At 43.3% G+C, this 18,504-nt stretch overlaps 1 protein-coding gene across 1 annotated transcript in view; it reads right to left on the bottom strand.

The window, feature by feature from the left end:
- COL3A1 (collagen type III alpha 1 chain) overlaps window positions 1–18,290 on the bottom strand; it is a 101,284-nt gene extending 82,994 nt beyond the window's left edge. The window contains exon 1 of the mRNA XM_079975905.1: window positions 18,062–18,290. Within this exon, the coding sequence (XP_079832031.1) occupies window positions 18,062–18,140 (79 nt within the window). The 5' untranslated portion in view covers window positions 18,141–18,290. The remainder of the gene's footprint in view (window positions 1–18,061) is intronic.
- Between the last annotated feature and the right edge of the window lie 214 nt (window positions 18,291–18,504).

Genomic DNA, 18,504 nt, shown 5'->3' with positions numbered 1-18,504 from the left:
GGGGATGCCTGACTTAATCCATGAGCTTGTGCAACCATCAATGGTGTTTCTCCACCAATGTCCATAGCTAGCTGGATGGCAATTCATGGCCACCAGAATTTATCCCATTTTGCCTGTATTGATGCCCAATTAAGAAGTTTCTAAAACTTTATTTTGCTAGGACTTTGGGACATAAGCATTGTTTTGACCGCTGCCTGTTTTACCATGTTGTTATCTTGACTCTATAGTATGTTTTGTTATTTTACATGAGGCTTTTCTTCCTACATGCATTGTCTCTGATCCCCAAGCTGCAAAAGTTGACATGACTGCCCATACAAGAAAAGCTTGCGTTGTACAGCGCACAGGTTGAAATTCAGATACATGTGTTCAACAAGGCTCCTTTGCCATGTGCCTCAGCACTTGATTTATGATTTAGACTGAACATGAGTGACATCAATTTTCTACTAGGCTGCTCACAAAATTATGTTTCCCCCTCTCCGTCTCTCATCTCCTGAATTCCCCAGTTCCAGGCCGGTGGAAGCAAATTAAGCAATTAGCACTTACAAAATGTTGGACAGGCATGGATTTCATGCTGCTGGTGACACTATAAGGAGTGAATTGTTTCTTTTGTGTGCAAGGAAGATGAGCATAAGGAGGAGCTCCTACTCATCATCAACACCAATGAAGAGGCCCTTAGACTTTTCTCAGGTATACTTGCACCAGCAAATGGGAGTACCTTCTCTTCCATTCCATGTTGATTTGCGTTTTGAGGATAGACAAAAGATACATGGTGATTTAGTGAGGTAAGCAAGGAACAGACCAATGGCAGGCTTGCTAAGCAAGCTGTGGGAAAGGTAGTGTGTGTGTGTGTGTGTGTGTGTGTGTGAGAGAGAGAGAGAGAGAGAGAGAGAGATCAGACCCAACAAGCTACATGGCCTTGTAATGAGATGGCCAGCATAATGTAAGTAGCATCAATGTGATGAGGATCCATGCTGCAGAGGCATTTATGTGACATGGGTGGAGTTGATCATGTGGAGCCTTGGGAAAGGGGTTAACAAATCGGAAGATTCAGTGACTCTTATGGGACCACTGGCTTTCAAAAGCAGTAGCTGCCCAATATGAGGAAATTCAACAACTATAAAAAGATGAATCAGCCAACAAAAATCAATGGCTTTTCCTCAGAGTGAGAAACAGCTGAGTCTACCATTCTCCCCAGCACTGCTTTAGCACCTCATGTCAAATTCATGTACTAAATTCATGTTCAGGCATGGTGTCTCCAGGCAGTGCTATGTTTCCTGACTCCACCCCCAACATTTGCATATTGAGTAGGAGGGGCAGAAGAGGAATATGCTTCTCAGCTGAACACACTGAGACTCCTCCACACAATGAGGAGCATCAGTCATGCAGTGTGAAGGATTGTGCATGTGTTTCAGCAGGACACAAGAATATTAACTCTCAAGATCTTCCTGGTCAACTACAAAAGTCTGAGCCTATAGCCAGTAGGAATGGGGACCTTCAGGCTAGATTGTGTAGTTCTGCTCCCACCACCATGTATTTCCAGTGAACTTCTAAACAGGGCAAGTAGGTTAGATGCTATTCATTATGTATCCCAGGAATCTACTGAATAAAAACACAGCCTGTTTTTTTTTTAACTGGCATCTTAAATGAACTCTAATCCAGAAAGATGTCTTGCATTTAACAAATGCATTGCAGCAAATTCAAATGCCACTGATTTTGGTGGGACTGAAGAGTGATTAACTTCATCTGAAACCAATGGCTTTAGAGAAGGCACTGAAGAATGCAAATACCTCTTTCAGTTCTCACAGCTCTTTGCAGGAAGTTACTGTTGGTATCATAAATATGTATGTGGAAAGGATGGCTGTGTTGAAGCAGGCTCTATTCTGACCTACGTACAACTTTTTCTGTGTTTAAACCATGGCCCAAAGTCTGGGTTGATGGGAGGTACAGCTCAGCAAAATTTGAAGGAGAATTGGTTAACTATTCCACATTTTGGGGTAGTCTAGGGACCTCTCTATGTGATCAGAAGCTCGCTGGTATGTGAGTTCGCCCACTTCAAATGTTGCAACAATCATGTAGGTCAGATGCTGAGCATGCTGTCATGAATCCATTTCCGTCCACATGCTTGTGAGATGCACAAAAGGGCAGTCTCCAAATCGGGGAGACTCGAGAATCCGAAACAGCAATCATTTTCTTTGACTGGGACCTTTCCGGAATAAATGGTTTGTACACTGCAACCGAAGACACCATTCTTAAATTGATTTACCCATAATTAAGTCCTGATGGGATCGAGTAAACATTCTCATGCATGTATGAATTTAAGAATTACAACACGACGATCATGTTTGGCTTCTTGCATCAAGAAGATTATAACATGTGCTTCCAATCGCTGAACATCATTGTTAATTTGCCCGAAAACTGTCTCAGAGTAATTGGTCTGTTCCCACAGTGAAGTCTAGTTAAAGCAGTCACAATTTGGGTTAAGGAAACTCTCTGGGGTGGGGTCGCAAGGAGAAGCATGTGAGCTTCACCCGCTTACAGTTTTCAGAGTTGGAGGGTGGCATTTTGAAGCAAGGAGCGTCCTGCACTTGTGAAGGGTACCTGCATGTTTGAGTATCATGGGAAAATGTGGAATCTAAAATGTGGTGGGTGGGAGAGCTGAATGAGTAAAGCAGGACCCTGACTTCGGGTCATCTGCCAAGGAAAATGTGATTGGGGTGGTGGTGGTGGACCCTAGAGTCTCATCCCCATGGCTCACCTCAGATACCGTATTTCTTTAACATAGGTAACAAATGCCTGAAGATGGCTAGAATGCTGGTTTATTTCCACATTTGTACAATCTTGCCATTCTGGACCATGGTCATTATATCTTTGGGATAGCTCTTTTGGAAAGGTTGCCATCAGTCTCTACATTAGATTAGAGTAATGGCTTGCCATTAGTCACCTTTGTGTGATAAAGATAAGCAACAAAGAAGTTGCCAGTAAGCTAGCACATAGAAGCGGCCTTGTAGACAATGAGAAAACCTACAGCACAGCCGGGGGGTGGGGGGGACAGAGGCACTTTTGATTTAAATGAGGCTTTACTGTACCCTGCCCTGAAATCATTTACAAATGTGATTTATAAATGTCTTCAGTCAGTCAATGACTTGCTGTTTGGTATAGCAATCCATTAGCCAAAAGGAATGAATAAATGCAGGCAGAGATATGCCCCCAAAGTTGAAACATGCAAGTAAAAATGGGAGTGCTTAATCAACATTTTTCCAAAGGTATGATTTCTTTATTTGTTTTTGCATTCTACAAAAGGCCTTATATGTAACCACACCAGTGTTATGGGTTTCCTTGAAGAAAGCCTAGTCAAATGCCTTTCTTATGGACTACTTAGGAGTGAATGAGAATAATTAAAAAGGCAACACGTATTTTGGAATTCCGTATGGCAAGGTCTTCAAAAGAATGTGCATTAGCTCAAAATGTCCTTCCACCAGTGTCCCCATTCACCGGCTGATCTCCCAAACTCTGTGTGTTCCATGCAAAGTTCTGAAGATGAAAGCCTGTGTTCAGTATAATGAAGTTAGGCTCCTCCCCCAAACCAGGAGCAGAGGTTTTCAATAGAGCAGAGGTTTTCAACCTTTTTGAGTCCATGGCTCCTTTGATCAACTACATTTTTTTCTGCAGCAATCCTGTGGGGCTCAGGAGCCCAGTTGCATCACCCCTGGCCTGCAGAGCTGCCAGCCTCTCACCCTTTTTTGAACACCTATCCTTGTGGAGTGTTCCCTCAGCCTCCTCTCCGCTCCCCTCTCCTTGGGAGTCCTCTGGGGAGCTGTAGCTGCTGTCCCTGGTCTCTGAACTGCCCCACCCCTGCCCCAAAGAGGAGCTTGTAGCCAGAGCTATTGCAATAAACAGCTGTGCAAGCCTTTGGGAGGCAGAGACGCGAGAGGGCATCAGAGGAGGGAGGGAAGGAAAGAGGGACAGAGGCCAGTGTTGCCCATGGCACCCCTGACCATCATTCAAGTCACCCCAGGGTGCCATGGCACACTGGTTGAAAACCACAGCTATAGAGGGCTGGCTCAAGGCATTCTGCTGCCTTTGGCAGTAATATGTACCACAAAGTACATGATCTCTCCCCCACCATGCCCTGGCATTGCATGTACAGAAATCAACTGGACCTGGAATCTTGCTTGAACCCTGGCAACACAGGAAAGCATCCTGCCCCACATAGAGGAATGGTTAGGGAACTCAGAAAGAAACAGCTAGGGGCTGAGGACCGTCACTCCCCTTCCAACATTTGCTGCCTGAGGCAATTGCCTCATTCTGCCCAGTACAAGACTAGCCCTGGCCCTGTGCAATTAGATTTCCTGATCAAAGAGAGGATTCTGCCTATGTTCAGATGCAGGCAGTTAAAATCTCCTTGTGGACCTTCACACTCACTGTGTGAAGGTTGAGGGATAGCGTCTGGCTGGTGACAACTGGAAACAGGATGTTCTGGATTAGATGACTTTCGTCTGTTCCAGCAGACAGGCTCTGGTTTTTATGTTCTTAACCTGTGATGCATATTTCTCCTTTTTGAGGACCTGGAAACCCAAATATACTCAAGTGAAAATATGAGCTGCTTCAAGTCTGAGTTTGCCAAATGGGTTTCCCGTTCAGCATGAGAAAGCATGGGGGAAAAAATCTCAAAAGTAGGGGAAATGATCTTCTCCTGCCAAGACAAAGAGCGACATCTTCCATGTAGTGAGCTTTTAAAGGACTTCTATGGAGATACCTTACTTTCCTCCAGAGATGTCAAGGTTTTATATATTGCAGTAAATTTATATTTCAGATAGGAAAGAAATGCATTCCTGGTCTGTCTCAAACTGCAGCAATATTTCATCCCTGGCAGAAAACTAATTCTGAGCTAATTTATAAGTGGCTTGGATGATTCCAAGGCTTATAAGTCAGTGGAGAATTTAGCTCAGGTAATTCATTTTGATGTACATTAAAGCGATCCAGCTCGCTATCTAAAATAAATGACTACAAAATAAAATGAAATTACATGGAAGTTTTTTTGTTATCGGGCACATCAACTAAAACATAACTCTTCATATACATCACATTATGCGCTTTCTGCTGAAATATCTTTATGCATCTGTCCTGGTCTTCTAAGCTAAACATGCACGGTATTGGGAGATAGTTTTTCTGTATTCCAGACTCATACTTTAAAAATAAATAATGTATCAAACTGCTATAGTGGTACCTTAATATTTTTAAGATTGAGATAGTCTTAAACTATGTTGCAACCTGAACCTTTATCCTGGTTTTTTTCTTTCTCTTTTGAAGAACCAAATGGAGGCCATTTAAAAGGCTTCTGAGTCAAAACTTATTCTACATTGATGCAGCTATGTCAGGGATGGGTAACAAGTTGCTCTGGGCCAGTCTTTGCCCACCAGGGTGCCCAAATTGGCTCATGAGGTCATTTCACTCAAATCATAGCCACCTGTTTATCAGCTGACAAAAAATGAATGACAGAATCTGATGTGTGGAGTTCAGTTCTGCTGGGTTTCCCAGTGGTGAGCATGCCACCTCATCTCCCTAAGACCACAGGCCATCTTTGACAGGTGGTGAGATTGCTCAGCTATTAGACACTTAGTAAAGGTAAAGGGTAAAGGGACCCCTGACCATTAGGTCCAGTCGTGACCGTCTCTGGGATGCAGCGCTCATCTCGCTTTATTGGCCGAGGGAGCTGGCATACAGCTCGTTCATGAGTACCCCCAAATTCTTCATTAGACTAGATCAGGGTTTCCCAAACTTGGGGCTCCAGCTGTTTTTGGACTACAACTCCCACCATCCCTAGCTAGCAGGACCAGTAGTCAGGGATAATGGGAATTGTAGTGCAAAAACAGCTGGAGGCCCAAGTTTGGGAAACACTGGACCAGATGGTTGAAAATGCAAAGGGGGGGATGGGAAGAAAGAAAAAAGTCATCCATGTCTTCCTCTGGTAAAATGGAACATGGGAGGATGTAGCAGATATTCAAATGAGGCCCTTTCAGGTGCTTTGAGGCCTGCTGGGAAGGAGAAAACAAATAATGACTGGTGCAGTCCCCCCAACTATCTGTAACTACAACCAACTGCTACGCAGCTCAGCTACCATCCTTAGGCACAACACACCAGTTCCTAGATGGGAAACAGGAATTATGAAAAACTAGGCACTCTTTATATAAACAGGGATGCAAATTAATTTGGAATTGCTTACTTTCTCTTGATACCTGATCTCCACTTGCCACAGGAACCTGTGTGTTTCACCCAAGAATGGAGACTCGACTGATTAGCAGCTCAGAAGCTCTCTTGTTCTGTGGCATAGCTGTGTCGTTCAGTGGTACAAAGATTGATACGCACAAAGGACTGCATGCATTGGAATTCCCTCATCTGTAATAGGCACCTAGTTTGGAGTGAAGACTGTATTGATGACAGAACTGGAATGCAAATGAGGCTGCCTACAACTCATTCTCTGAACTGTGAACCCATGAGAAATAGGAACAGAAGTTCATAGGGAATGAGCGTTCTCACAACAAAGACCCATCCCCCATCTACACCACATTTAAAAAACAGTGAGAACCACTTTGAACAGTCATGGCTTTCCCCAGTGAATCCTGGAGGATTAAGGGTACTGGTAGTTGTTAAGAGGCCTCTATTCTCCTCACAGAGCTATAATTCTCAGACTAGTTTTACCCCTCTTCCCAAGGAACTCTGGGAATTGTAGCTCTCTACAATAAAAACCAGATACATTTCTATACTAGTCTTTCCTCTTGCATGGTATCGTTTGGTAGTTCTGGTGTTTGTTCAGTCTATGGTATTTTTAAGTGATCATTCCTTTGGGTCTTGATCACTAGGAAAATCATCATCATCATCATCATCTTGTTCTACTGACTCCCATTATTGGCAACACAGTTATGACTTGGTAAGGAAACAGGTTACATGGGTAGGGTTGCCATACATCAGGATTTCCCTGGACATATACAATATACACCAGTCGGCAGCTGTGTCTGGGCAGAAATCGGACAAATATCTGGGAAAATCCAGACACATGGCAGCCCATGTCGGCAGTGTCGTTTTTACCGTATTTCCACAAAAATAGCTCAACACTGTTTGAAATGTGGCAACCCTATGCAGTGGCGTAGCGTGGGGGGTGCAGGGGGGGCCGGCCGCACCGGGCGCAACATCTGGGGGTTAGGGTTAGGGATAGGGTTAGGGGGCGCAAATCCATGGGTTAGGGGGCGCAAATTACTTGCCTTGCCCCGGGTGCTGACAACCCACGCTACGCCACTGACCCTATGTATCAGTTGCATTGTAATGGGAGATAGGAGGGAGATAATTTGTACTCAGCCTTCGGATTCAGAAACTACTCAAATGTTCAAAGGTGGGGGCGAGGGTGGTCCAGCCCTGCAAGAACCAAGCTGCATAAAAGGATGTGCTTGAGGACGTGTATTTGAATTTCCATCAAAGCCTCTCTCCATTCAGAATGCTAGATTAGTTTGGTGGCTTGCAGCTTGTGCAGGCCTGTGCCGTCAACCCTCTGGGCACAAACCATTTTTTACAACAGTTGCTAGCAAAATAAACATTAAGTTGTAGTACCTGAAGAATACGTTATCAAAGGGGTGTAGCAATTCAGCTGAATGATAAGAGGTAAGTTTTGGAACATGACCCTTTGCTCTGCCCACCTCCCCCAAGCTGGCAAGCCTTCATGTATATATTTTATGTAACTAAGGAGAGAAGTAGGCATGTCTAAAGGACACTGCATATTATTTATTCTTCACTTACATTTTTTTTTAAAATACTTTAAAAAATAGTGCAGTGCTCATTCAACATGAAATCTTGGAAAATGGAAGTGGTTTGTTAGCTAATAGGAAAGGAATCTCTTTTGCTGTGTTTCATGAAACACAGCCAAGAAAACCCAGTGGTTGAAGCACTCCCAAACTAAATCTACAAAATGACTGTTATTTGAAGGGTTATATCATGTTTTCCATTGTCATCTTGACATGAAACAGTTTCCAAACTTTGGAAATCGGACCCAGCTGACTGGTGTTAGGAGTATAAAATAAAAAAGAGTACATGTAGCTTTTCATGCAACAGGGAGAATTATGTCTGGCAAACAATTGCCCCTGTTGTATGTCTTTGTTATCCAGGGGCTTTGATGGGGGAGGCATAACACTAAAAGATGAATGTGCGCATATCTACAATGATTTGGAATTATTGTGGAACCACTATTCTTAAGAAAAAATGGATATGTTACTTTCAGCAGTAGATTTGAACCAGGAGATAGGGAAGTAGATTTCATGATGCCATGACCTCAATCACTGAGAAGTGCAGTATATGCAAAGTCACCAAAAAGTCAAGTTTAGGGAAATTTAGTAAGAAAGAAAAGTTGATCCAGTTCATAGCCTAGCTGAAATGTTGTGATTGATACTTGTGTCAATAGCTAGACTGCAACAGAAAAGACTGTTCACCTGGAACAAGAGACTACTTTGAATCAAGGCCACCACTCTGCAATGAACCTTTGGCTGCTTGATCACAATTTGAATATAAAGCTGGAGCCCAAGGATGAAACATCACATGAGTTATGCAACAAGTGATGACACTTACTTTGCCATATTGTATAGGCAAATGTATTTAGGATCACTGTGAAATAAAACAATATGGTGGGGAGAGAGGTGTATGTGTGTGCTGAAACTTCATTTTGCAAGAGGAGACAGAGGAGATATGATAGCCATCTTCAGATATCTTAAGGGCTTTCACAGAAGATGGAGCAAGCTTGTTTTCTCCTGCTCTGGAGGCTAGGGCCTGAATCAATGGATACAAGTTGCAAGAAGGAAGGTTCCAACTAAACTTCAGGAAGAACTTTCAGACAGTAAGAGCTGATTGACAGTGAAACAGATTCCCACAAGAGGTGGTGCACTCTCCTTCCCTGGAAGTTTTTAAGTAGAGGTTGGACGACTGTCTGTCATGATATTCCTGCATTGCAGGGATTGGGCTAGGTCAGGGATGTAAAACTCCCAAGAGACTGCAATCTACTCCCATTATAAAAACACTGGCAGTGATCTACCCATTGAATTGACCAAAGTTGTTGAGCATTTTTTGGGGAAGGAGGAAGACCCAAAGCTGTTTTTCATTCTTCTTGCTGGATTTATGTTATTTTTAAAATTTGATTATGGTTCTTTTGGGACGCAGGTGGCGCTGTGGGTTAAAGCCTCAGCGCCTAGGGCTTGCCGATCGAAAGGTCGGCGGTTCGAATGCCTGCGGCAGGGTGCGCTCCCGCTGCTCGGTCCCAGCGCCTGCCAACCTAGCAGTTCGAAAGCACCTCCGGGTGCAAGTAGATAAATAGGGACCGCTTACCAGCGGGAAGGTAAACGGCGTTTCCGTGTGCAGCTCTGGCTCGCCAGAGCAGCGATGTCACGCTGGCCACGTGACCCGGAAGTGTCTCCGGACAGCGCTGGCCCCTGGCCTCTTAAGTGAGATGGGCGCACAACCCCAGAGTCTGTCAAGACTGGCCCGTAAGGGCAGGGGTACCTTTACCTTTACCTTTTATGGTTCTTTAATTTCTATGCTGCTTAATATATTAAAATATCTCTAAGTGGTGTGCAATAAAGAAGCAACAACAGGCAACTGCATATTACAAAAATACACAGTGACATATAAAAATGTTACATTAATACAAAGTTACAATATATATATATATAAACCAATAGAAATTCATTTTCCTTCTGGTACACTCCACTCTTAGCCTCTGGGTTCTCACCCAGGGTCCAAACATGTTCTGCTACTGATATTTTTGTGCCCCTAAGCATAACATAGAACTAGACATTACCATCTTGCTCCATGTCTCTTTCCTCCACTGCAACATCTAATACAACACAGTTTCTTCGCCCCACCTCATATCTTTGGTTGCTGTTAAAACTAGACATCACTAGGAAGAGAGTAAGACTGGCACTCCATGTGGGGGCCATTCATTTCAGACCAAATAATAAACTAAACTTAACTAAATGGGGAGTTCGAGATTCATTAATTTCAAAATGAACACTATGAAATAGAAATGGCAAATGAATGGAATAGCATCAAATATTCTTCTCCACCCCTAGCAACACATTTGTGTCTGTTGTAATGTCCAGTTCTGCCCATAAAACACAACTGTAAAATCTTTATTGCATCCTTAATCCATCATTTGGGCAAAATGCACTGGCTTAAGAAAGAGGAGGATGAAAAATGGAAGAGGGTGTTCTCATTAAATTAAGGCTCAAGCTTGTTGAAGAAATGTTCTGAGTAATAATTTATTACTTTGGCTCTTGGATCCATAGATTCAAAGACTAATTAAAAGCTGTTAGCAACATTTTGAGGAAGACAAGCCAAATTCATCACGTCTTTAGACCTCAGCAATGTGCAAAAATTAGAAAATCAACCACCACATGTCACTCAACAGCATATCCTTTTACAGGAATAGTTGTGAAACCAGAATGCTTGGATTCTCCCCATTGAATTTCCTTTATTTTAAAATTTGTGTGCACTCCATGACACTGATCAAATTATGGACTTAAATTCTTTCAGAACTGCTTAGGCAAAAGAGTTAGTCTAATACTTCTTGGAACTGGACCAGATCCATGGAGAAGGTTGTGTGTAAGCTCACTGGATGACCTTGGGCCAGTCACTGTCTCTCAACTTAATCTACTACACAAGGTTGTTGCAAGGATAACATAGGGAAGGGAGAACCATGTACACCATCTTGAACTCATTGGAGGAAAATGTGGAATGGAAACATAATAAATCTATAAAAATAATGATTGGTCATATCTAGGGAGACCTATGTCCAAAGTCTTGTTCAGAGCACCCCTTCCTATCTACCCTGTAGGGCTTCTGTTTGATTATAATAAGATAATAAGATAATCTGAGGTGTTTGGAGCAGATAATTTAAAAATGCCAAAAAATGTGATAAATAAATGCAAAGATAGAACAGAACAACAAAGTGAAACAACTAATTATCTAGGATTCTATAGGAAACACTGGGACAGTTTCATGGTTTATAGACTGAGCAGACCTCTTGAATGCACCGAAGTTTCAGAGTGAATGGGCTGAGGACCACAGAGCCTTAAAAGGCCTTGTTGGAGCCATTTTGTTTGCAGCTGTCCTTGCTCTGCTCAGTGTCACTTGGTAAAAATTTGGCCACAGAATGTATGGGTTGTTCACATTGCTTTATAGCCTGAGCAAACATGCCAACTTGGACACCCTGAGAAATAAACTGCTGTTAAATTAAATTTCACAGGGATAGGGAGGTTTTTAAGCATATGCTAGCAGCTTGAACAGTAATACAAGTTTAAGCCTGGGTTGCATCTCCTTGGAGCTTAACATGTCATCTTGATTGGTGGCCCAGGACTCACTTTTAATTGTTGGCCTTACATATTATATCCCCTTTCCTAAATCTGTTCTCATTCTATTGAACATGTCAACATAGAACTAGCTTGTGACCCAGCTGCAGGTCATGACACAAGAAATTAAGACCAATGACTTAGATCATGGTAGAAATCAAGAATACAACAGCCTGAGATCCTGAACAAACCAAGCAACAGTATTAGCAGAGAAAGTGTCTATATTTCAGAAGACCAGGGCACAGCCAACTTTCTGTTTTAACATCTTGTCACTTTGAATGAGCATTTGACTTCCCAGTGGTCACCAAAACATGGGGGGGGGGGAAGAATCAGCAAAAGGCTCTCCAATATATATAACTGATAGCATGTCTAACATGAATGCCAGAATTAGACTAGACGACATCTTTTGGAAAGAAAGAAACGAGCCCTCCATCTGAATTCTTGCTCTCCATCTTCTGTTTTAACCACCAAAGTCTAAGATTAAGCTGGAAAGTTGGAAAGGGAGAGAGGTTCTGCTTATAGCATCAAGATCTATTGAGCACCTTATGGCATTGATTCAACATTGTTAAAAATAAGTAAAATAATATCTGCGCCAGTGAAAAAGAAACTTCAGGGCTACCCTGTTGCAATAAAGCAATGGATTCTTTCCCCAACTTCTTAAGGAAAATGTTTGATGGATCTTGGGCTCGAGTCAAAAAGCACATATGGAAAGTCATGCAAGGGAAGGGTAATTATCTAATTTTCATCAAACCATAGGCCTCCTCAAACTTATGAAGCTGGCCTAATTTCCAAGAACACCTACTCACCTAAAGGATGTGGATTCCCTGGAACTTAATTTAGATTTGGACTTTTCTAAATCACAGGAAGCCACAGACCATTTTCTGTACTGAAGGTTACATTGTGCAACACTCTGAATCCCCTCAAGGCCCTCGCTTTCAAGAATGCTCTCATTTCAAATGTGGCAATCGGCATTGCTCAAGCCAGCTATGCGCAGCTGTGCACTCTTACTCAGGAGCCTTTACAGCAGGGATTCTCAAGCCTGTCTTGCTCAGCCATCTCACAGTAATTCACATCCCCACACAAAATTCAAGAAAGAAATGAGTTGTCCATGATTAGGCCTTGGGTGGAGATGAAGTGGGCTTGGTTGAGCGGAGATGGGAAAGGTTGCACTTCCCACATTAGGGAATGAAAACAGAAGGCACCCCCCCCCCCGCGCACTCTGGGCATAGACCCGTCTACAAGCTGTGCCCTCCACACACCCCACAGTGAACTAATGGCAGCTTTTCAGGCTTAGCTTTGGGAAACAAAGATTCCAGATCAAGTGCAGATTGAAAGCTGGCAGCTTTCATTCCCATCTCTGGTTTCGGGATCAAGCAGCGCATGGAAACCAAGGCTTGCCTTTCTGAACAACTAACTCAATAATTGAGAAAATAGGTTGCTTACGCTTAGCCCGATCCATATTCATAGAAGTGTTTTAAGACTCTCTATGTTTCACCCAGCCAAGCAAGAGGCATCATCCAGGCAAGCAAGCAAGGACACATTTCGGCCAGGCAAAAACACTCAACGTGGGTGCGAAGTAGCGTTGGTGAGGGATGTTACCTGGGGAGAGGGATGAGTGGCTGAGGAGGATGTGTAGCCTGGGGTTAGTCCCAAGCAGCGGCGTAGCGTGGGTTGTCAGCACCCGGGGCAAGGCAAGTAATTTGCGCCCCCTAACCTGGGGCAAGGCAAGTAATTTGCGCCCCTAACCCCTAACCCCTAACCCCTAACCTGCCGCCGCTGCCAGCTTCTTCTTGCTGCTGCCTGGGCTAGTCGGGTGTGGTTCTCTCCCGCGCTCAGCGCTGCGCTGGGCGGCCGCTGCACTGTCCCTCCCCCAGATAGTCCCTCCCTCGCTCTCTCTCTGCTCCGCACCGCAACGCACGCCTGGCACCCTCCCCCTCCACAGTGGGCGGCGACCCGGCAGCTCGGATCGGATTCGCACAGCCAGCACTGCAGTGAGAGAGAGTGAGTGAGCCAGGTAGGGGCAGAGAGCTGCGAGTGCGAGTGCCCCCCAAAATGTTGCGCCCGGTGCGGCTGCCCCCCCTGCACCCCCACGCTACGCCACTGGTCCCGAGGGCCAGGTAGAGTGGTCTGAATGGTCACATTTGGCCCCCATACCTGAGGTTCCCCACCCCTAATTGAAACCACACAGAAGTCTTTTACAAATGACACTACAGTGGTACCTCGGGTTAAGAACATAATTGGTTCTGGAGGTCCGGTCTTAACCTGAAACTATTCTTAACCTGAGGTACCACTTTAGCTAAAGGGGCCTCCCGCTGCCGCCGCACCGCCACCATGCGATTTCTGTTCTCATCCTGAAGCAAAGTTCTTAACCCGTGGTACTATTTCTGGGTTAGCGGAGCCTGTAACCTGAAACGTCTGTAACCCGAGGTACCACTGTACACACATGTATTATGAGAAGCAGAACCAGTTACTGATTACAAAAGGTAATGCATGAAGTAGTCTTAAGCCAATGGCTCTCAGATGTATCCAATGAATGTGGTCCATCCATGCAACTTGCCTGTATCATGGGGGAAGTTTTGTGTTTGGCCTATTTCTCAGTTGCACCATTTAAAGCTTAAATGCCAGCAACTGTAATCAATGTCAGGGGTTCGTGCAGGTCATCAAACACTTGTATTGTAACTGGCAAACCAGAAAATCACATGGGGTTGTACCCAGCGCAGTGTGAGTGGAGTTCTGCTTGTGCAATGAGATGTCTTTTTTCCTCCTCCTCCCCCCTCCACATTTCTTCTGGAGGGTCCCTCAAACCCCCAGAGCTGCTTTTGAGAGCACATGATGAGCTGGAAGGGATGCAGAGAGGTATAGAAAATTCCATTGTATGTACAGGTGTCTGTTGCACAAGTTGGATAGAGTCCATTATATTCTTATTTCAGACGACATAATCCTGAGTGACATAATCCTAGGTGACATAAGACTCTATCCAAGTTTTTGCTTCAGGAATGGAAATCTAAAGCTGATTGATACATTAACTCCATTGCATGTGGCTGGTGCTTCCCCATGGATAGATCCCAACCCAATAGGATAATCAGATGGGATGGATAGGTTGTGTGGAACGTTATCCATCCACTGCCACCAACACCCAGGAAGGTGTGGTGCTGGTGGGTTCCCACCTGACATGACAATGCTACATGATTATCCAATTTACTGCTGTGCTGTGGGATTAAGCCATAAAGAAGGGGCAACGGCAACATAGAGGTATCATATAAATCAGATCCCAGAGGAGGCTGATGTAAGGGATGGGGGAGGGAATGATAGTTGGAAAGTTTTTTGTTCTGTTTCAAAAGCAACTTTAACTGATTGCTCCCCAGTGAACATTCTTGTATCGTACGTCTGAATGTTGGCAAAACCCCAAATGGGGTCATATCTTTTCAGAAAACGTGCCGACAAGAACCACGCACGACTTAATTTGCCCCTAATGTCTTGAATGCCTTGAAATGGAAAGGTATCATCAAGAAAGCAGAGCTATTAGATGTAAGCAATTCTTAATCACATAACTTGTTCTTGAAGCACCCATGAGGAGGCTTCAAACATGAAGGGGCAAGGCTGGCACTAATCCCCAAGCCTATCTAGCATGGCTGCAGTCCAGTTATTAAATGTTGCATCTTTTCATTTGCAATTTAGCTAAAGCTTTGCAGTTATTGATAGTGTTGAGATTACTCCAAGGGCAACCTCCCCTCCCCCCCCCAAAGAAAACACCTTTACTTATCACTTTCTGAATGTGCTATTGGATGAAAAGTCTTTTTGGTCTATTTAACCAATATAGCAAATGTTCATCATTTATATGGAACTAGGTACAAGGCTCATGTGGTACAGTGGGCAGTACTAATTGGAGCATGGGACGATTAAGTATTCTTTTGGAGGAGAATTAGCAACCACTAGATGGCCCTTCCTTATAGGTGCTGATGCTTTGGTTAGTTAGAGTTGGAGCGGTGGCAGGGGTGAGGGAGAAGACTTGACTCAAACAAATGTTCATGCAAACCAGAAAACTTCATCTTGGTGAACCACAAATTAAACAAGACTTGCAAGGAAGAAAGAACCCTGGTGAAAGAACCATCATTCAAATACTATTGTCAGATATTCCCCAATAGCCAGAACTAAGACCAAAGATGCCTTTGCAGTCTGAGTCTAAGATGACCTATATCAGTATAGAATAAAGGATAGGGTATCTCAGTGGCCAGATGTAGATGTCACAAAGTGGGCAACTGGTGGTGATGTGACTGTCACCATAGGAAGGTAGGATAGAATCATGGTGCAAGTCTATTTCATTTCCCCTCTTTAGTTATTATGGAAAAGAAGAAGCACATTGTGCAGGGCTACATCTGATCATTCTCAGTTCTGTATATCCTCAGCAGTTTCCTTAATGTCTTGCCAGAGCTTGTCAGTTGGCAAGATATGCTAAGAAAAACAGTACACTGACTTAAATTTGATATAGACCAAATGGAAATTCTTTCTGACACATCCAGAGCACTTTATAATGTGATCAGAAACTCTCTTTTTCAACCTTGTAAACACTAACACCCACCAACCATATACTGCTGCTTCATTGCCTACATTGTCTCTCTAAAGAGGTTTCGAACAGCCTTTGATCTGCCATTGTCCATTATGGGGAGCAAGGAAAAAACGGGAGAAAGAGTGAGGAAAGATGAGATTGCTTCTAGAACAGAAGCCTAGAAACTTGCATTGTATGGAAAGATACATTGCTAAGAACGTACTTTACCTGATATTGCGTTTGAGCTATTCCATGCCAACAAAAATCCAGTCTCATGAGGGTAATTTTATCTCTTTGTCCTTGCCTCTTAAATCTAACCTGGCACTGAAATAATGAAACACCCATGACAAGACAATCTGCAAAAATATCATTTTGGGCTGCACCTTTGAATCCTTTGCTACATCTGCCCAGAATGTGTACTCCCAACTAGAACCAAACACCATGTCAGAATCCACAGTCATAACCATAAGGGCACAAATATCTATGTGAAATAGGCAATGGAATATGGAAAGCAACCAAAATGCAGAGAAGTTTCCTTCATGCAATTGCACTGAAAAACAACATGCTTCATTGGTGGAAATGGTTAATTTTTCCTTCTTGCAGTTTGGAAGATAGACGATTGATGGTTAACCAAGGAAGGGATGGTGTTGGATACTCATATTTAATATTCACTAAGATGTGAGATGAACATCCACCATCATCCACACTGCAAATAGTTGCATGAAAGACAAAGCATACAGGAGGAAACCACAAAATCAGTAAACATGTATGATCAATATTGGGAACGTGGTGGGGATAGCTATCTGAGGGTGCAAGCCTTTGCATGTCTGCTCAGAAGTAAGTGCCATCAAGTTAAATGGGGTTTAATCCCAAGTAAGTGGGAAGAGAATTGCAGCCAGACCGTGTCCTTTAGGTGAACATTGAAATCTGAGCATTTGTTTGCTGGATGTGATGCTATTACATGCATCTCAGATAAATCATAAGATCTGAAGTAACGTGTTTCAGCAATGCAGTTTTTGCTAGGTAATGAAGATTATTATCGGTGGTTCCTTTTCTTATGGTCTCTAGAGTGCCTAGCTTGTACAGAGCTTGAATTCTGCCAGGAAACGTGATGCCTGTTTTGGACATGGATTTCAGAATGTTCCAAGAAACCCTTTCCTATAATTGCAGCTATGGATTGTGTGAGTGGGTTTGGTGGTGATGAAAAGTTTCTGACTGGTTTCATTGACCCAGTTCTGTGCACAAATAAATAAAATGTTGCACAGTTTCTGGTGCACCTCATAGCACACCTCAAGGCTCAAAATGTATCCACTGATTAAAAAGATCTAAAAAGAAAACAGGCCGCAAGGCATCTGTACTACAAAAGGTATAGGGCATCTAGTACCAATTCATTTTCAAGTGATCTTTTCTTTGCATGCACCAAGTGCAACCCAATCCTAGGTATAATTACTTAGATGTAAGTCACCCTGTGCTTAATCTTAAAGGAGTTTGCTAGCAGATCATGTAGAAGCTTGAAGCAGCCTCTGGTGAATAATGGTACAATATGAGAGCAGTATGTTCCATCCTTCTGCTTATGTCTAAGAAGTAACACACCCACACACCACACACAGCTGGAAAATCTTTCCCCAAAGCTGGAACAACCATTCTGGTTTGAAAAAGTGTTTCCTTTGACATTAAAGTCTTCTTTTAAAAGGTACATGTTCCTGTATACCAAAGCAATACTTTATATAAAAAACAGTCATGTTGCAAAGAGCTGAAGATACAGCCTCGTTAAATATGTCAAAATGACTTCCAGACTTTGCTGAACAAGTATTCACAGATCTTACTCCAACAGCTAAAAGAAAGGAAGATTAAAAAGTTTCCAGAACTTGTCAAGCAAAGCAAAGGATGCAAAGAACTTAAGCTAAGAAAACGGCGCACAGGAATGCGTAAGCTCAGATAAAGTTTGTTTTATTTAGGCTAGTACTACATGCTACAGAATAAAGCAGAGCAGAGCAGGACCCTCTTTGATAGCTCCAACCGGCGACAGGAAAATGGCTTTGCTCAATGCTGATTTTATGGCAAGAGGAGAAACAAAGTGTTGAAAAACAGAGCAGTTAAAATCCATGAAAAATCTTAAGTGGGAATTACTCACCATCTTGTTGTGCCAAAATAACTGAGGGTTGCAACACAGCAAGGAAAAGCAAAACGGCTCCCTGCACACAGCTCATCATGTCTAAAAAATATTAGACATGAGACTCTATGTGCAAAAGAGAGAAGGAAAAAAAGTGGGGGGAAAGAAAAATCAAAAGAGCACCATCAATTGTTTCCTGCCCTTTCAGCCACCGGGCCCTTCACACAACTCAGCCACAGACATTCCTTTGCTCTGGCCTTAAATAGGAAAATCTTTGGCTTCCTTTACTTCCCAGCCCCTTTCTGAAATATGAGAGGAGGTCCCATCCCCTTAGCATTAAATGAAATGATTAATATTTCTTTTGGCCTTGCAGAAGGAACAGCCAACTGAAGCAGCTACATAACACATCTGGAGAGTTTGTGCTTGTCAGCGGCTGCTCTGTGTGTATGGAATACAGAACATGC

The sequence above is a fragment of the Podarcis cretensis genome (genome assembly GCF_951804945.1).
Source record: "Podarcis cretensis genome assembly, chromosome: 1".
Classification (NCBI taxonomy): domain Eukaryota; kingdom Metazoa; phylum Chordata; class Lepidosauria; order Squamata; family Lacertidae; genus Podarcis; species Podarcis cretensis.
Note: the sequence above shows the minus strand (reverse complement) of the source record. Positions and strands in the feature narration are given on the sequence as shown.